At 34.4% G+C, this 21,208-nt stretch overlaps 1 protein-coding gene across 4 annotated transcripts in view; it reads right to left on the bottom strand.

Moving 5' to 3' along the window:
• Window positions 1-920: 920 nt before the first annotated feature.
• Window positions 921-21,208, bottom strand: part of LOC143447547 (uncharacterized) — a 32,695-nt gene continuing 12,407 nt past the window's right edge. For 2 of the 4 annotated variants that reach the window (XM_076947742.1, XM_076947745.1), the window contains exons 5-13: window positions 18,063-18,159; window positions 13,877-14,116; window positions 13,608-13,744; window positions 12,026-12,169; window positions 7,068-7,133; window positions 5,665-5,755; window positions 2,268-2,313; window positions 1,787-1,891; window positions 921-1,654 (exon numbers count right to left, since the gene is read on the bottom strand). In XM_076947742.1, the coding sequence (XP_076803857.1) occupies window positions 1,483-1,654; window positions 1,787-1,891; window positions 2,268-2,313; window positions 5,665-5,755; window positions 7,068-7,133; window positions 12,026-12,169; window positions 13,608-13,744; window positions 13,877-14,116; window positions 18,063-18,159 (1,098 nt within the window). In that variant the 3' untranslated portion in view covers window positions 921-1,482. The remainder of the gene's footprint in view (window positions 1,655-1,786; window positions 1,892-2,267; window positions 2,314-5,664; window positions 5,756-7,067; window positions 7,134-12,025; window positions 12,170-13,607; window positions 13,745-13,876; window positions 14,117-18,062; window positions 18,160-21,208) is intronic. The other 2 variants (XM_076947743.1, XM_076947744.1) reach the window with 2 other exon arrangements.

Here is a 21,208-nt window from a genome sequence, read left to right as displayed (position 1 = left end):
GTTGACTTAACATCATTCCGCCTTCCATCCGCCGAATTGTTACGACTTCTTAAAGCAGAAATTCCTCAAAATTTAGACCGCCATAAAAACGAGATTGAATTACTGCTATCGGATTTAGTTGTTACCGTTCAAAACCCCGAAAGTCATATCCTCCAGCTTATTAACGACGTTGGTTCAGAATATTTGTTGATAACCATCAAAAGCATATTCGTACCAAGTTTATACAGGCGCTACCACGATGGCTTAGGTAATCACCAAGTTACTTTGTAGCCAATTTTAAGCTTAATATTGGATACTCTAGTCTAGACTCTAAAGTTAGGCCATCCTGAATAGGCCTGTACGTCGCGGTTAACGGTTATGGTACCATTGCAATCGTACCGTATTTTGTTCAGGAACCATAAAAATTTAAAAGTGCACAATGATAGATCTTTTACATCATGAAAGTACCACACTTCCCACTATGGTGCACCAGGTCTTCTGAACAGGAGCACAAACGCATTACAACAATAGAGCATTACTGGATATCGGTTACTGGCTTCATTATGTTGGGTCTGGTGCTCAATTCAATCATACATGGGTTGAATCGGTTGTTCTAATTTAAGCTATTATACGTAAAACATCCAATATTTCATGGAAAACTCAAAAATTAACACAGTTCGGGTCCAAAGGCTTTCATACCCTTAATGTAGTAGAGATTTTGCTTGTTTGTGTGATGCCAGTGCTATTACAGTAAAACAATCTGTATTGAAGTGTATTTTTTGTTTTTCACATAGGCCAAGAGACTGTGAAACGGCACCGTCGCTGAATGTTGATAATTTGCGGTTTGAGTTTGCGTTGATGTTAAACTGTTGCCCTTGATACAAATTTCATGTATACCTTCTTGAACTAAAGGCTGGTTCCGGGCCTGCTCGTATCCCTGATTGGGAACATATGTTCACACTTTATTACACAACACAAATATTACTGCCTGCAAATATCAAATGAAAACAACAAGCTAGAGGATTGCTGCTACTTACTTTCCCTAAAATTGTTCAAAAGAGAGAATTACTACAATAATGACTACAACAGACATTCATAAAACTTAATTACAGAACAAAGAAAACCAAGATTTTGAATACAATGAGCATGGAAAGTATGATTTGTACAAATTCAAACAAATGTACTAGACATACATAAAGAGACGAACATGAAATTTTTCACAGCTAAGAATTACGTAGCCTAGTTTTTTACACAAGGGTCTCCGATGGTAAGATCACAGACGTTTGGTAAAGCTCATCCTTGCTAAACCAATATGAAGCTTATCATCAGTAGCAGGTTTAACTGTGAGGAAAGTCCCTTTCTTGTGTTCGTGGGCATCTCTAAATCATCATACAACACATACATGGCATACCATCAAAATTTATCACCTTCTTCATACAATCCGTTTCACTCAATTCGACGCATTGTTGCAGGCTTGTACATTTCCACAATAACTATCCCGTGTTACCCGAATTTGGTAGAATAATGTGGAGGTAAATGAGGTATATACGAATTAGTTTGATGATAATACGGTGGATATACAGACATCACTGGATGAGAGTAATCGAGCCCATTTACTGGCATGTGGTATGGTAAAAACCTTGGAATAAATGGATCTTGTGGATAACATTCGTATCTGCAACAGATTTTCAAGATTATACACCTTGGCCCGGGGCAGTAATTTGGCTACTTACAGTGGGTTGCATTTCACTTAAAATTGCATGACACAAAAAAGTGCCTTTTAGTTAACATATGAAATAAAATCAACCTTTGTCTTGGCAATATTTGTGGTGGAGGCCTTGTCAATTCAGTCATGATTTGTGAACCACTGAATTGCTGTTGGCTTTGATTTAAAGATGGAAAACTGACACTGCTTATAAAAAACAATAAAACATATATCAACAATAAAGACAATGAGTATAATATATATTTCATGATAAAACTAATAACAGTATAATACTTAAACAATAATGGGGTTCACTAATTTTAACAGGTATATTCTGTAAAGGTCTGATACTAATAGCAGAATCATATTGCACTTATATGATACCTATTATTTATTTAAGTTGAAGCGTTTCTATACATAATGCAGCGAAGTGATAGCTAGTAAGGCGTTAAAAATAAAGAAAATATTTTTTTACAATGATGTTTATTTTCAATCACACCATTAAGTTTTATTTTACTACTATTATGACTATTCTCTTCGTCGGGTTTGCTGGTAATTTTGACAATATGAAAGTGCAACTTACTTGTGTTCAGGCCATTTGTAACAAAGAGAAGATAAACCATTCCAACCTGTAAAAAAACTTGTAGTTAGTTTGTCTTCCTGAACAATACATAGAATGTAAAAAAATCGAAGAGAATCAGGAGTGTGTTTCAAGTGAACATTTCCAACTACTAAAATTTTCTGCATTTGCCATTTAACACAAAGTGGATACTCACACGTTAAGAAGCCGTCAAACAGGGTAAAACTAAGATCTCTATGATTTTGTGGGGCTTTTACGAAAGCAATTAAATAGCAGGCTAGACCAATCCGAGGGCAGTATGGTTGGTGTTTCTGTTAGCATGGGAATTACCCCACCAGTTGACAGGCTTGAATGTCCTAGATCATGTGAAGGTTAAGGCTAAAAATTGCCATGGAAGTAGGTAAAATTGGTCTTTTTTGACCAAAAAACTCTGATGCTGATTTTGCACCTCTGTTAAAAGTTTGAGTCATGCCTTTTCGATGGCATTTCATGAAATGTTAGTCCAAGGCATACTAAAACTATGCCCAAAGTTTCAGAGAGTCTTATGGAGGATTTTCTGAGTATTCTGTTTTTTTATGTAAATTCACTGTATAATAAAACAAAGAAGACTTTATGGTATTTTTTGGTGTTGGACGGCTCCTGAACCAATGAGATCATAAAGCTTTTTTGGCCTTTTAATGTTAATGTTTGGACTTGCTGAAATGCTCTCAGGGTCAGTTTTTCGTGTGTGCAACAAATTAGGTTATGGATGAGAAGACAAATAAAATCATGTCTTGTTGTAAGAATGTCCAGGCTCTACTTTTTGATGATTGCTAATAACACAACATGACAACAGTATAAAATCCAGATTTTACTTAAAAATAGCAAATATAAGATATGAGCATGTAATACAGTGGAGAAGTTCCAGTCAAAGTTAACAAAAAAATGAAAAAGAGGTGGTGGCTGTTTGCTGTGGAGAAGGATGAAACATCAAACTGGCTATGGTGCTCATGCCTTTTCGTACATGGCGTATGTTGCAAGAATTATGGCCCAGTTGCCATCACTGTCAGACGAAATTATGCATAAAGCCCACACATTTGAGTTTAGAGACCAGGTCCCCCAACCAAGAAAGAGTTTTCTGCAAAAGGGGGGAGTGTTTTGATCATGGCCAGTTTGACAATTCCGTGAATATGATAGTGATGATTAATTATTTAAGGATTTCACTTAATAAACGCAGCTGAAGTAGAAAATAGAATAGGATGAATTGGAATAAACTATCTTCTTACTTTTTTAGTCTGTACAATTTTTGGAACATGTTTTGGGCTCACTTTGCTGTGCATGTGTCAATAAGTCGTCTTGAATGTCGTTAACGGTTATGTTAAAAATATATTTTTTATTTTTTTCACTGTCCGCTTTTTGTTCTCTTTCCAGATTTTGTAACATATGTGATGCCGGAAAGCCGTCGTCCAATTCCACTGCAGCAAAAGCAGAAACCATCAAGTAGGAACAACTAACTCCCTCAATTCTTCAGAGTACAGCACTGTGTGCCCTTCCAGTACTACAGTATGTTCGTCACTTTGATAAACTGAAATTTATTGATTCTACTTTGTTTGTTGTCCTATTTAGACATTCTTGTGACTTGTGCTATTGGAAGAAAATTAGTAACTGCTTCTCTCCACAAATCCTTATTATTGTCAGCAAATTGCGGAGTGTAGGACGATGGAAAACATCTTTGCTGAAAAGCATTCTATGGGTTATCACATACGAAACTGTGCTGGCAGTGATTGTCATGGAGACATAGTAAGCATGCCTCATTGCTTTGTTGCACGATGTCCCAAAGTCTTCAATATTGTCTGCTTTTTCCATTGTTAATATACTGACATCTTGTTTCAGCCAAAACTTTGATTCACGACCAAGTCAATTTAGACTAGTTTGCCATTTGTAATGGCAGTTTGCTTGCCATTTGTAAGATTTTACCTGGGATTTTAAGCCTAGCGATGGATCCAGCAAGGGCTCTACACAGATGACTTGAGCAATCCTCTTTTTAAAATGGCTCACGAAACCCTCTGTACAGCTTGGAGTCATTGTAAGATGACTGACTTCAAACCTTCTGAAGACAGCAGAAAGCCAAGCTCATTGCTGATATCCACCTTCTGGTTTCCAATTGGTGCAGATTCCAGAATGTATACTTCCCCGGGCTGTTCATGGTCGAGCTTTTCTCCCCTGTTTGTTTTGTTGTTTTCCACTAATGCACCGGTAATCTGGAATGTAGGCTAACTAGGTTTGTTTAAGTTCCAGGTCGCACAGTTATATCGACTATGAACTGAGCATTGTTTCTCTGGGCTATTTCCAATTTTCATGCTTCTGTTTTTCAGGCCTTCTCTGATAGTCTGCATCGAAGATTCACTGCATGCCTTATATAGTTGGGTTGCTTCTTTTGCAAAGTTGATAAAAGCAGTTCTACTCGGACTTGGCAAATCGACCTAGCTGAGTATTGTCTGCATGTTGCAAAAGCTCACTCCCAATACAACAGTGGCCAAAGCTATTTGTAAGTTTGATTAAATAATTTTTTCGCTATTTTGATTAGGGTATTCCTTATAATCCTTTATTCACTGTATACGAGAGAGAGATAGAGAGAGAGAGAGAGAGAGAGTTTATTTCACCATTCAAAATAAAATAAAAAGGATCATAACATAATTGATTGGTGTGGGGTAGCAGAAACACCTCATGGTCATCTGCCCCAGATTCTATTGCAAAAAAAAAAACAATTAAAACGGATAGAAAATAAACCTGAAACTCAATTGAAACAACACTGCGAAACAAAAACAGACACACCACAGAATCAACAGCAGAAATTTTTTTTAACCAAATCAAAAATCAATAACAATATGATGCAAAAGAAATCTACAACCAAACATATAACTTAATAAATTAAACAAGATTTTTATGGCATTTTTGGTGTTGAGCGGCTCCTTAACATTACTTCATTAATCGTATCATTTACAAAAACCTGTTTACGCTACCCAGTGCAGGTGTTTTAATAACTAAACTTAGGTTAAAAACACATGAAAAGATTACGTGAACAGACACAATTTTAGTTTTGCCTGAGAAACTGGAGATAAATGGTCAGTCTGGCAGTTTTCTATGATTTACAATCCAAAGAAGTTGGGTAAAACCTGTATTTTGTGAAAAACAATAGGGTACGAAACGATTTTGCCTTGGCTGTAACAGACAAAGGTCAAAATGAAATTAAAATAACTATAAATCACTAATTACTTATTTGTTTCAGTTCAATTGACAAAAAAATAAGAAACTTGCACTCAAATAAAAAAAAACTGAAAACAATAATATTTTGTACAGAACAAACATTCTAACAACATTAGATATTCAATCTCATTAATGCTCATGCTCTTTTGCTTACCTGAGTTTGAGGAAAGGTTATTTTGTTTAAATAAAGTTGAATTATTGCTGCTATTCTCAGGTTTTAAAAACGCTCCTTTGCATTTCTCTTCCTAAAAATCCATGAAATACAAGCATTATTTATATAAACAAATCTTTGCCAAGATTAATCCCACATCAACGTGGTAACTATGCTGCATATGGTTTAGAAAGACTTCCAAAGTGGTAATAACAAAAACAGAAAATAAAAAAGTTTGAGTGTATTGGCTTTTCATTCAATTATACCTCCAACATTGAGACTGAGAGTTGGAATTATTCTTCCTGGAAATTTCAGATTGCCCTTACTAGAGAAATCCAAACACAGCATATCCTATTAACTTACTGAGTTTGACAAGAAATTCAGATATAGCTGTACTGAATCTTCAGGCACTACTTAAACTTGTAGGTAATACAGTTTTGGAATTGAGCAAAAACAATGAAGAACTTGGTTAAGTACAATACAATTCCACAATAATGACCAATCAATCACTACCATACTGCACCTACAACATTCGAAAGTTTGAACATTAATAAAGACATGATAAGTACATCAAAATGGGGGAGAATTTTATTTATAGCTGGCAGTCAGTATTGATAATGCAAATAATGGACTACTGAACACTTTGTTCTGACAAATTTAGTCAATTTTTCAAATACTTTGAGATAATGAACTACTTGAAAGTGGGTGCTATCAAATGATGGCATTCAATTGTTTCATGAAAACTAAAATTTTAAAACCTGTTAAAATTTTATAAGTTTTTTGTAAACCTTTTTTAAAAACTACCCAAAATAGTTTCACACAATGACTGTAACTTTACACTACCAAGTGCATCAATTCACCAACTGATGCACTATACCGACTAGCTGCGATTTTTTTATTTATGTACTTGGTCAAAAGATTATTGTTATAAAAAAAGTGGTTTTAAATGTTATTTGCTGCACATTATTAAGTATCAACAGAAATGGACAGTCAATGCATGGAAAGTACCATTGGTAACGGTACCTGGCAAAAATTTTACCGGCGGTTTCGATATTTGGTACTACAGTATTTCAGAAAAAAGGACTTTGGTACAAGTACTTTTTGTACAGCGGATCCTGTTGCAAGAGTTACTTCCACTACCACGTTATTTTCCAAAACTAAATAACGTACCAATTATTTTTGCAGTTGTTATTTTGGTACAGTCACAAATATATTTGAAAATGACGTTCAAGTTACTTGATATTTTTATTTGTTTAAAACTAAATAATTTTTATTTTGGCATATCTCTACTACTAATCTGATTACATTATGAAATTTCTTGTGTGGGAAAGCCAGATATTCATTTTTACATTAACCTGGGTAATTCTAATATTAGCCAATCACAAATGCAGAATAAAAACACCTACGTTCATTTGGTGGCGATGGATCAACCAAGCAATTTTAACATGAAGTGCACACCATTTCCCAGGCTTCTGGAAAAAAAAATTGTCGTATTAATTCAGGGTAGTGTTGCACATGGAAAAAATACAAAGCAAGTATAGAAATAATAAATGTCATGTTAACATGACATTTATTTCAAAAATTGGATGTTATTTAAAAAATCTGGCAGTTTTTTTATATTTCATTATCATACAAGTACTGTGTACAATATGTATGTGGCTAAGAAGTTTTGATCTTCACTGTGTTGTCTGCAATAATGCTCCCAAACAGGTCATATTTTGTAGATGTGATACATCACCTGAAGCAAGTCTAACTTTGTACGTCAATTTAACTGCAATGGTATACACATAAAAAGATAATGCAATGGTACCTAGAAAGTAATATGCCAAAATGCCTTTTCTGTACCAACTGGTATTATTTCACTCCATCTGTCTTTTCTTTAAATGCAACAGTTACCTTGTGAATATGCAGACACCATACTACTGTGCCAACTAGGATTCTTGGTTGTAATTAATAAAAAATCTGGCTCCGTTGATATGCGTGTTTGTTAACCACTGATTGACTAACTGAACATTATAGTACAATAACCAAACTGACAGTGTTCTTGAACATAGTTATGTTATTCAATCCTGATGACACGTTTACTGCTTTCAGACCACATATCAGAGATGAATTTAATATTAATTCAAAAACTAGCCCGCCATAGAGAGAGCACATTGCAAGCTGGGGTAATGGTTGATGTAATTTAGAAGTGCATGCAGTGTTTGTTGGTAAACACACAAAACAGGAGACTAATAACATTGTAATATCATCAGTTCCGAGGGAATAAGGGCAAATTATGATAATTAGCACTCTATCTCAAACACCGTGCATTTCAAAAAAGTATGCTCACGGTAGATACACATGACACTGCACTAAAGCATCACATAAAACATTATTTGCATGCATGTCTAAAATAGTATGTTTCAGTATATAAAGTACTAATATTTAGTATGAAAGTGAAGGTAGTAGGTTATATGTTAAAATTAGAACACATCACAAAATGATACATATATCATTAAGAATGCATTTAGGAGTAACATAAGGAATCAATTGTTTTTGATGGAGTGAGGTGTTGCTCGCTTCCTAAATGGGTTGTGGCTGATAGTGAAAGTGACCTAGTTAGGTTATGGTGAGGATTGCTTCGTAAGCTACGTCTTGAAAAGGGTTGAAATTGGCTTCATTGTTGGCCAATGCACGTTTGCCAATGCTTTCTTGTACACTTGCTTGCAAGGTGTGTTCTATAGACAGAAGTAGAGTGTCCTTTAAATGCAGTTTATAGATTCTGCAAGCAAAGTCCGTCAACAGAAGAGTGGCCTGTTCCTCTATGATTGTGCTTAGCAGAGTTGGTGATGAGATCACTGCATCAATGCAATTTGAGTATGAGTTGCAACACACAGTGACAGTTTGTCAACGCAGTACGACAATAAGCTTGGGCAATTCGTCCATGTGTAATGTGTGATGGAGGGTTAAAAAACTTTTACTAGGCGGTAGGTTCGTCCAGCGTCATTTAAAAACTGGACCACAAAGTCCTTGCCTAATGGCTTGATGTACGGGCAGATATGTTCTTCAATGGATGGAAAAATGAAGGTTCAAAATCTATCTTGATAGGAGCTCGTTGGAAATCAGGTTGACGTGTTGGCAGCGTATGTGACACATCCTGTCTTTCGATTCTCGTGGTTAAACTCCTGGTTGTTTTGTGAAACTATGACGAGTAGTACGATCCCAGGCACTCTATTGAGCCCAATTTCAGTGATCTATTCATCAATTCATTTACAAATCTTGCGTCATCTCTACAAGAATTTGACTACTCTGAGCTGCAGCCATTGCTGTCATTGACATTGTCTCTGTACATCATTGTCGACATTCCAGAGAAAATTCCATCTTGCAATGACTAGTATTGTCACCACATCTTCCAAAGATTAATTATCATTGATGTGCATTTTTGCTGTACAAACTCGAGCTCATCAACAACGCCCTTCATTAGTGTTATAGCCACCAGAAAAAGCACCAGTAAAAGAACGCTTATGGGTGTTTTTGCAATACCCAGGTGTTTGTATTCAGTATACCGGTAGTCGATAGTAACGTAACCACAAGATGCAAACTCAGCAAGAAATCTATTAACATGCCCTCGCTAGCTTTGCTGGTCATGTGTGAAACAGTTTTCTCCATTCATAAGTGGTACCTGGAATTTGGAATCAATTTTTTAAGTTGTTAATTGTGACCTAAGTCTGAGCAGAATCTTAAAACACTTTACAGCACTGTAAAGAGACCTAAGTTATGTAAACTTCCCGTTTTTTTTTACATTTTAACAATGTTTATAAGAGTTCTAGAAAGTGAACAAACAGCGATGAAAGCAAGACAACAATTTTTGTTTTATACAAACAAATTCCAGGAAAAAGAGCAAGTTTGCAAAATGATTGGGCTGAAAAAATGCTAATTTCCAATACAGCTGAAAATTTTATTGTCACTATTGCAAAATTTTCCTTCCCATTGCAGAGCAGGTTTTACCCTGAGCGTCAGAACGATTCTTACTTTGAGAAAGTGACACACAAATGAACAATGTTTAAGCTCAGCTTAACAAACTTTAATACATAATCTTATACTACATATAAACTAGGCAAATTTGGCAGAAGAATGGCCCACCAAACAGGTCTATAAATCATAATCAAACAAAATACCACTGCTCTTATAATCTAGCTTTCTCCCTGCAGCGCACAAAAAGTTATTAGTATGCAGATAGAAACAATTTTTATAATAATAATTCATTTTTTGTTAAAATTGGAAAAAGTAATTTGATGAAAATGCAATCATGCATCACGAAATGAGATAATTCTCATGCATGGTATGGCATCTTTATCTGGGCAATGATTCCTCAATGCCCGAGTCCTAGTTACCGAGTTTGCCTCTGTGCAAATTCCAATGGACACAAACATTTTTTGTCATTATGTTGTTCAAACTTGGAACTGTTCACCAGGAAAACCAATCAAAAGCAAGTATGGTTTATATACAGTTCAAGGGTATTACGATGCCTGCGCAACTGGGAATCCACCCGCTCTGCATTTTTAAGAGCAATGCGCTAGATAATCTATCCGCCACCAGATTTATATCTTTATTAGATTTGGTACAATTACAAACCCTTAAGCTTGTGACTGGTCATCAACATTTGGGCAGAACAAGTACATAATTATTGTATAATTTCATGACATATTATTACAACATATTTCATATGATGAGATGCGGAAATAGTGTATCTGAGGAAAATCTTTGCACAACTTGAAACTTGGCAATGATTTCTCATTGCTTGAGCCTTGGTTATAGAGCTATTCGCTCAGCAAGTTCCATTTTTTGCTTATCTACTCAAATTTCAAAAATCATTGTCCCAACAACACCAAGGAGGAAGGAAGCTCTGCATATACTGGACAATGGTACACAAGTTAGGACTTATACAACAACTCTTATAATCGACTCAACCAATTGCAAAAAGATAGTTTTCATGTATTTTGTAACACATTGATCACAACCTAAAGTATCTGCTGCGAGAGAATCATTAAAGTTCAAAAAAATTATAAAAAAAATTGATAACCTAAATGATTCCATACTGAAGAATGGTAATGATTCATTGCACAGTTCAAAGAATACTGGCGGTATTCAACTGTGTATTTTATGTTATGAAGAAAGAGTTAGTACAGGATATCAACCTTTCACATCTTTCTTGTTTCTCTAACCTAGCCCAATCAGTTGTTACTAGGGGTTCGTGCTAAAATTCCGACACACTAATTTTCAAATCCAAAAATAGAAAAAATGAATACATTCTAATGTTGACATAAAATGGAAACAAACCAAAATCTTACGGCGATTTTAATAGTGAATTGTAATAATTGAGACAATGGGCGTATTTATTAAGTGATTGTGTGACCTCTAGCTAGGAAAAATGTGTCATTAAAAATATGCGCGTTATGTATAAAGTGGCAAGCAGATACCTGTCCAATTTAACTATGACGCGTGTACGTGTGGTAAAGTAACCTACTTTTTAAGTGGTTGTGGTTTTACTAGCAATTATACCAACAATATTAATGCTGACCAGGTTTGCTTGTTTACTTTTTCCTGCAGACATAACCTTCATAAAGTTCATTGGTCGGAGACAATATCTTTCTATGAAGTGTTGTATTTGTGTCGATTTGTAATTGGTTATGACTAGGGCAATTATTTTTTGACCTAAAAATTGAAAAATTTGACAAATTTTGACATTAGAAAACTTTTTTTGACAAATTTTGACGTATGAAGAACTCAAGTAGTTAAATTACGCATTATTGTACAAAAAGTTAAAATTTATTGTAGTAAAGAAGGGCAAAAATCTGAACACAGACCTAGCCTATTCTGAAAAGGGAAATGAGCTAATTACAAATCACTGCCAAAAAAACTGCAACTAAGACACAATAAAAACTGTTCAATACATTTGTCTAAACTAAAGATACATGAAGTATCTCAAGCAAAACCGAAGCAAGAGCTGATTCATAATAAGTAGACAATGGGCCATTTACAACAGTATAAAGTAGGCTACAAGGTGTACAATGTAAAATGACAAGTTCACCTACAGTGCAACCTCTATGACACCACGATAATGCAGTTTGTAAACAATTTTGACTTGGTAAAAACTTTGACTTTGTGAACAATTTTGACAATTTTTGACCTAACGCTGTAAATTTGACAAATTTTTGAATTTTTTTGACAAGTCAAAAAATAATCGCCCTAGTTATGACACATTTCCTAAATAAATGTGAGTAAAATACATCAAATAGTAATAATTTTTTTACAAAATGCTGCTTATCTACAAAAATTCCAATAGGTGTTAAGCTAATCTTATTACAGGTAAAGTACATACAGATAATCTTCGGCAGTTTAATATCTGCGACATGGGTTCTCTTTGAAAGGTACTTTGTATAGGAGAAAAAGAAGGAAACACTGAATTTGGTGCCGGCTGAAAAGCTCCACATTTGTATGGATACATCGCATTAAACCGTGGATTCTAAAAAAAGTTTTAAATTAATATATATAAGGATATAAGTTGGTCAGTGTTAAAGTCATAATAACATACCATTAGTTTGCACAAGCCTTGTTATTATAATAATATGCAGAAATGGGTACAGTTCAGGATGCCGAATTCAAAGCACCCAGATTCTAAACTATCTGTATACGAAATAACTGTTTAAACAAGATAACAAGGTTTGGTTTATATCTTCCAATAAGCAGTATGCTTGCCCTTTCATCACTCGCTCAAACTGCATGTAAGTAATTATTAGCATAAGCAATACTAAAATCTACTCTATGTAATTTCTGCTTGATTCACTCGAATTTGTGTGTAAAGGCCAATTGCAGCTATATGTTATTTATTTCAAGTATATTGAGTGATTTATCCATCTGCCACCTCAACATGTTTTAATACAGTTGTTGTACTTATTTGTAAAAACACGATTTAGTACCATCAACCTTTTACATGAAAAAGGATTTTGCATATTTAGAATTTACAGGTTATTAGAATTGATGATAACACGCATAACGATTCTATTTGTACATCTTGCATATGGGTATAGATGTTTTCTTAAAGTGAGGGGCAAGTCCAAAAACAAGTTGGTCTTAAAAAGAAGAGCATTTGCCTGACCAGACTACTAAACTATGCTTAGTTTTTGGACTTGCCCTCACTTTAATCTATCACAGGCATATTTATTGCTCATTTGATACGCCCAAAGCAGCAAACATCTATTTTTTCCACGATAAATGATGATGTCATAGGCAGGATTTATGACGCCATAAATGTTGGCCTAAGAGTTATATCCATATCAATCTGGTTGTTTCCGTCAAGTTATGTAGAAAACATAGTATCTGTTAAGTAAACTACATGGTTTCAATTCAACACATAGTAATTGTTTAATAGGCTGCTGATGGATGCATTGTGACTTCATTATGCACCTTCTTAGTGTGGTGTTTAATATTTTATTTCAGTCATTATTTATGGAAAAGAAATGCGTCTTTAAGCAATCCTAGCCAGATGTACCAATTTGCAGTAAAAGTAGCTTTGGCCTTAGGATACTTTGTGGGCTATTTATTATGCTATTAAACATTGTAACTGCCTATATAGACTTCAGTAGGTAATGTTGTTAAACATTATAAAACCTACAATTACATTGCTTAGGTACCAATTAAACAGCATATTTAAGAGACCAGATTAGGGTTTTTCTAAGGACAGGAACCCATGTCTTTGTCACGATGTGCAAGTGCATTCCACATACCCCAAAACCGGAAATCTTTTTAACGTCCAATATAATTTGGGCATACTTTAATGTGTTTTTAGTAATCAGAATGCTGTTTGTTTCATTGCTACAGAAGCAAAGAATAAGTTTTGTACAATTTTTATCTTGTCTTAATCAGATTATTTAAAAAAATTATATTGGTTTATAAAAACTTACCATGTGTTGATAAGGATTAGTTATGGTATGCTGATGAGTATGTTGATGTGTATGTTGATGGTATTCTGTCAGTTGCTGTGGTTGTGATAACGATGAAAACTTACTGCTGAGATTAGCATGAAAAAAGCTCTTGTGACCTGTTAAACAGTTTAAGTTTAGACTAGTTGTTTCAACTAGAACTTCAAAAATCTCAATACAGAAACAATTCTAACTCAAAAATTATGACGCAAAAATGAATTATGATTAAGCAATTAAATGTATCAACACACCTCTAAGACTTTCAGATGGGTTAGCTGTTAAGGAATGCCGTTGAGAAACAATCGGAAAACGAGGAGTTGTTACATGACAAGTTGCAGGTGAACGACTTCTAAATGATAAATGACTCTTTTCTGAACCAGGTTTCATTACAGTTGCAACGGGCATAACCAAATTGGCTGACTGTAATTCTTTACAGCCTAGTGAAGAACTTGGTGGTGGTGAAGGGTCTTTCACCCTTTCTCCAAACAAAGCTGTCATAACAAAACATATTTATATAAAATTTATTTCTGTTTTGTATCAAATTTAAATTTATTGTAAATTGTTAAATACAAACAATAACATAGAAAAGAAACAAGGAATATCAAAAGGATAACAAAGACCTTGTGCAGAAAACCATAAATGGAGTCGAAAATGCTGGTACATATTTTAGTTACTAGGAATATGCTGATTAGCAAGAGCAGTTTAAAGCCTTAATAAAGAAACAAAATTTCCATTTGAACACTAACCAGGTGAAGCAGGTTGGATCTGGAATTTTTTTTTGTAGGGAAGATAAAGTTGGTCTAGTTTTAACAACGCTTTGCATACAGTAAATTTCATGTTAATTGCGACGTATATTTCATCATCATAGTCATAATGTTGAATGTTGTTATGTATTGCATTGGTTACCAATTTCAACAACCAGTTTTAAAACTCAACTCCTTGTGTTGCTAAACAATGATACTAAATATATTTACCATTACCTGTATCAATGCAAGATCAATAAAGAAATGTAACTACAGTACTAGCAAAAACTGTTACATTACTAATTTAAAGGAGAACATCAAATATGCCTTGCCTAATAAAACAATAGCCCTTCAGTTATGGATGTTAAATGGTTGAGTTATGCCACTAAAATGGTATAACATCTCAAAGAAACAGATTACTTTAGTAGGCACTGTACAATGGTGTAAGAGCCATCAGACTTTTTTTATATAGGGCCATATAGGCATTACAATTAGTGGAAAGAATCTAAAGTGCTGCATCATGCACACATGTTCCAAGACACTAAAGGTTTAAACACAACAGTGGGCATTGTGCAGTTGGCAGATATACAACATTTTTACTATGTTTTAATCAAAAACCTGTACAGGAAGGTAATAAATAGTAGGTAACAAATAATAAATAAACAACAGAAATATACTTAACCTTAAATACTTCAGTGAATCTGCAGACAACTAAAGTATTTACTTCCAAACACCCACAGTTTAGTACCAACATAATATGGCAAATGAAGCAGAAAAGAAATAGCATGAAGTTTAAGTCAAACTTAATATCTGCTTCATAAACTAGTATTTTGAAAAGTCTATCCTTGTCATGATGGGCATTGTCACATTCTTCATTTTGTCTAATGATAGCTAATCTGCAAAAATGTTGCATAGAGGAAAAAGAGAGAGTTTATTTTTCAAACACAGCACAAAATAAACAAGCAATTATAAATAAATTATTTACAAAACAGCAGACATTAGGAACGAAGGAACATAGGACGAAAATACAAATGAAGGAAAGATAATGGGAAAGCAAATAGGTACCCAAGTTTGATGTTTACTGTTGTTTATTTATAAATTTAGATAACAAGACAAGGGACTCACTGAAGTGTTCAGAGGCTGAATGAATTTAACCAAATGGAATAAAAATGCCCAAATTCGTTTTTGGAATGAATGTAGTTTCACATCTGGCTAAAACCGAATATTTAAGATACTTTTCTAAGACTAGTTTGAAAATTTATTTATTTCAGGAAAACTACAACGTCAAATATGATTAATTGATTATACTCTAGCACTTAACACAAAATCTTAGTATGTCATTTTTAGTACTGCTCCATCATAACCTGCAAGAAAACTACACATATTTAAATTACAGCAATTTCTTGAACATACAAGCCGCCATTCATAAGCACTGTTTTGTTAACTTTTACAATAAAAAAATTACAACAGTAGATAGCATGATTCGGCAAAAAGATTTGGTTAGTTTCTCTGAAAATTGGATTTAGGGCTAAATCCAAAAAAAGAATTGTGAACATCTATAATAAAAAATTTCTACAGAGTTCCTTCACCGAGGACTGCTTCACCTTGACCATGCTGGGGCGTGAGAGGATAAATAGATATAACAAATATAGAGGCTAACTTGTATGCAACAAGTTTTTGTTATAAACAGGACAGTGATAAGAAAACAATGATACAGTAAGTTTATAAGCCCACCTGCTTATAAAACTCAACTTAGCATGGTTACGAGTTACTCCATTTTGTTTCTGTAGCAAAAAAGCCTTCTAATCCAGTTTTTTTTTGGAAATACGGTCGAATGAAATTCAGTGCAAAGAGAGGGTGATGAAGGCTTTTAGCACAGTGTGCTTCATGCTAAATACAGTCAAGCCACGAGTTGTTTTTTGAGTTGATTGTTTTTTATGGGTTTGTGTAGTAAAGTACATGTAAACTATATTAAACATGTATCTGATTAAAAAAAAATTAACTTGTCAGTTGTAAATGGGTATTGTGTATACTCACTTCCTGCTTTGTGAGCCTATCTGTTTAGTAAGCCCAAAGTGGTTCGGTCCTGAAGCGGGCTATTAAGCAGCAGTCATTGTATTATGTATGCAACCACATTATTAAGTACCATACACACTTTTTGCTTGCAACAGTCACTGTTGTTGTTTGTTTTGTTGTAAAGGTGAAGGCTGAATCCTAAACATTGCCTCATGAAAAATTTCGAAACAACGGTGTACGAACAAAGTACTCTAGTTCTAAGAAACAATACAAAATTGACAAAATTGCATGCCTGACACCAACCAGAAGATCAATTCCCTGTGTCAAAGTTTTTATGAGTAAGCTTGATAAACCAGGGTTAGCACAGCTAAAACTAGGGATGTAAAATTATTTCAATGCTTAAGATTACGAATAATAGATTTTGATATTCATGCAAGTACGAAAAATGATGAAAAGTAACCTGGATTTTGTGTTATAAAGTTATGACACACTTTCAACAATTTATGATTTTTAAAGTCAACCAAACAACTAGAAGATTTGATGTTTCACTTTTGTTGTCTTGCGTTTTACAAAATAAACGATTCTATCCAAATCTGTCTGCAAGATTTGGATTCTTAAAGTGAGGGGCAAGTCCGAAAACAAGTTGATCTAATATGAAAGAACTACTCACTGAATATTTTGGTAAAATAGTTTTCAAAAATAATTTTTGGTTTTATGAGCATAAGAAATCTGCAAAGTTGGCCTTATTTGTGACATAGATCAAGGTTCTTATGATGTCATAAGTAATCAGAGACAACATTCCCAATTTCATAAATTTAGCAATACCTACTGTACAACAAATATGTATCTGTTACAGCTATACAGATTGCTCTAACTGCCAATAGCTTAATACGTGGCAACCTTTTGCACAGTTACGACAACCAGTATGATACTGATTTGACGGGTAACCTAGGCGGTCCAAAGGATACTGTAACTTTACGGACGCAAATGATTGGGCTACCAAATTTTTTATGTTTAAAACGATTGTAATTAATTCAGTAACAATACTTCACGTTGCTAATTTATTATCATGATGCCTAATTGGAAACAGGTTAAACTGCTAAGACCTACACTCCAGATTTTAGTTGACTACCGCACAAATAAAGCAGCAGCAGACGCATGTTTTCAAACAACTTGACTAATCTATGACAGAAAAAGAGCCTTGATCTAAGTCACAATGAAGGCCAAAAGTTGAGACTTTTTGCAGTTTTGTTTTGTGGATAACTACATACTATTATTATTTAAATATTTTTCAAAAATATTTTCCAGAATGTTCAGTTAGTAGTGTTCTTTTATATAAGAACAATTTGCTTTCGGAACTGCACTCACTTTAAGAATAACAAAAATGGTTGATATTCACGCGTAATCGATTTGGCACATCCCTAGCTAAAAGTGCATTTCAATTGATAATTATTTATGAAAATTTACCAGTTTTGCAAAACTTGTAGTAAATTAATCAGTCCCTTCAACATTGAGTTAACAAACCTCCACTGTATAGTCATTGTATTAGGTATGTACTACGCAGAAGAATTTGGAATGTAGTGCAAGAAAGCATTTTGAAATGTTCCAATTTCTTTTCTACAGCAAAAACAGTAAAACTAAAGCAACAATTTCGACAACACTATCAGTAACAGCTTACCGTCTTTAACTGCAGTAGATCTTTTAATGTTAGACGAAGAATCAGCTACCAGGTACGTTAAATCCATTGCGGTAAAAAATCTTTCTTCAGGTGGATTCTGTGAATATGGTTCAAAAAAATTAATATCATCAGTTTTTCAAATATTTTCAATATATATCAATTAAAATTCAATAGACATGACATAATGCAATCACAGACATCGAGTATCAGTCTGCCGGGTATGTGTGGTAAACACAGAAATCGTGCTTCGGTCTGCCACAGATCCTGCTTTTTATTACATACCAAAGCTACAAAGCAGGAAATCAATGAAGATTATGATACATTATCCTTTTGAAGGCACTTCTTTTTGCATTAGAAACAGTCTGCATTTTACACTGAAAAGTTTCTGATTATTTCTCGACGGGTATAATTATGTGTTCACAAATATTAAGTACTTTGATGTAATATCTATCTAAAATTTATTTAGATAGATTTATTTAGAAAATTAAAATTTATCATATGATATAAAATAATCTAACCCATATCCTTGTTTTAAGCTAATTTCACTCTTTTTCTCAATTTAATTCGAAACAAATTCAAGTTTTTTGCAAAACTGATTAGTCTATCAACAGCATTTCTTGCATGGGCTGCTTGACAACTGGTATTTTGCCTTGAACTCATTATAACGTAACAGTCAGTACAATTGTAATGTTGGACAACACCATGTTAGAAAACGTCGTTTTCATAGGACAGTGGTTCTTAATCTTTTTTTGCCGCGACGCAAAATTGTATCTGTAGGAGCGACGATGACCTAATAGTAATAAACGAACATTGCAGCTTCCATGCTTAAAACTAAGAAACCCTGTTATTTTGCTCACGATGCAAACACAGAACAAATATCACATATATTAAACAAAAAGAACAGAAAAATAAATGCAGCACAGCATCTAATATTCCCAGTTTAATGTGTGCCTTGGTACTGTTTGGTGTTGCACAATTGTTGAAATCTTGGTTGGCGGGAGGTGAAGGTGCATCTCATGTCGTCTTCAGTTATACATATTGATGTGCGATACAACTGCGTGGAACACACCGCAGAGAATTTTGGGCGCACGTGTGGTCTCAGCGCCAGCTCCATTATCACACACTATTGAGTATATCATACTTATTTTGGAAGCCTCTTGCGTATCGTATAGAGCAGATATTATAAATATCCACATTCAGTGTCGTAGCCAGGGCCGAGTCGCGACCCATTTTCGAAGGCTCCGCGACCCAGCAGTTTACAGTCACTGTCATAGGAGATGACAGACTGTCACGTTATTAAACAACAATATCGCGATTCAAAGATGAGTTGATTTGTTAGCAGTAGACCTATTTACATGTCAATACGTAGCGATAAAAATTAGTGCATAAGAATAAATTTGCAGATACATAATTTTTTTAACAATGCCAACAATGTCCTTAATAAAAATCTGCTCCCGCTTGATTCGATAGTTTCCGGTGCCCCTGTTCTCTACTAAAATTTTTTTCACATTTATGATTTAACTGCTGTTGTATGCAACTTTTTTGTTAATACGCTTTAAGGTGAATATTTAAAATTATATCTCTTTCTGAAAACTATTTCTTCCTCTCAGGGGGTTCAGCAGCTCTAGGAGCTCCTTAAACAATTCACAATGTTTCGCTATGTTTTTAGTTTGACTAAGAGGACACTTAATCGTGCCCAGGCCAAGCTAGTGCTGTAATTGTACCACTTGAATGCTTGGTCGACCCATTGGTCTTTTCCCAGTTGGGATGATAAGCGTAACTTGATTTGCAAGTCTTTCCTGAGGTATACTGATAACATGACTAAAATATCTTGATTAGGACCTTCCAAATCGAAGAAGAAGCTCAAGATTTAGAGATTTACAGATATCCGTGCTACGCAATTTATCTAATAACGTTACACCATGAGCCGTTTTTAAAAATCCCAATTCTGACGCCTGCGCTATCCATTATCCAAAATCCTTGACTATAGGTGAGAATTGGAAAGCAAATCGACCTAAAATATGAGAACTTTGCGGTCTGAGACAGTTCTCACTTCATGATAACTGAATGTTGAAGCTCACGCATTACAGCACTTGCTTGTCCAGTTCGAGTGTCCAATTCAGTGAATTGCACAGCCAGATACTCGAATTTCTCTAAGTGTTTCAGTGTTTCTCTGCATACTTGCAAGGAGCACTGAACAAGGTTTCTTGAAAGGCAGAGTATCTCAGTTTTCTTCATGCTTATTTTCATTCAGAGTCATTGCAGACAGTTGCAAAGCGAATGAGTGCACTTTGAAGAATTTATTTGGAAAAAGCCAGAAGAACTTATGCGAAGAGCAAAATACTAATCCTACTACTTCTAACCATGACACGCTCTTCAATAAAGCTATGCCTAATTATCCAGTTCATTTAAACCATCAAGAGAAGAGGTGGCAGTATACAAACTTTGCGGAGTCCAACATCCACAGTGAAAGGTAGTCATGCTAGCGGTCGGTAGTTCGACTAGAATTCAGAAAAAGAATAACAAATGGTAATACTATAAACCTAAAAACGAATAACCTTGTGTTACTACCTAGTGAGCTATCTAAAAAGACATCAATTTGCTTATAAATGCCTTAACTACCAATTTATCTCTGTGAGCAGGTTTGTATTGTGACTTCCAAAATGGTTGTTTTAAAACAAAATACAGAAACAGACTATACAAAGACAGCAACATGATTGCGGTTTGTCCAGCACTGAACAACATATCAAACTACTTTTGGACAGTAAATAAGTCCATTCGTCTGAATGGGATGCAACAAAAATTGAATATCAAGAAAAATGTGAAGAATTCATATAATAAAGAAAGGGTTTCACAAGAGTATATTTTCATTTTTGTTGAATACATTCTAAGTGATCAATATTGGTCACGATTGTATATGTCACGAATAGGTCATGAGCTATAAAAGTTTGAGAACCACTGCTGTAGAGTTAAGAAGTCGAGTCCATCTGTTGAAACTTTTAGACTGGAACTTTTCTTTTACAGCATTTGATTTTAAAATGACTGTAAAATGCTTTTTGGATCGTGTTGGATTAAATTGCCAGAATGTAAACATAATTTTCCAAAATTCCCTGGACTGGTATAGTAACAACTATGTGGTTGTTAAT

Source organism: Clavelina lepadiformis, chromosome 2 (genome assembly GCF_947623445.1).
Source record: "Clavelina lepadiformis chromosome 2, kaClaLepa1.1, whole genome shotgun sequence".
Classification (NCBI taxonomy): Eukaryota; Metazoa; Chordata; class Ascidiacea; order Aplousobranchia; family Clavelinidae; genus Clavelina; species Clavelina lepadiformis.
This window is presented reverse-complemented; position numbering and strand designations above follow the sequence as displayed.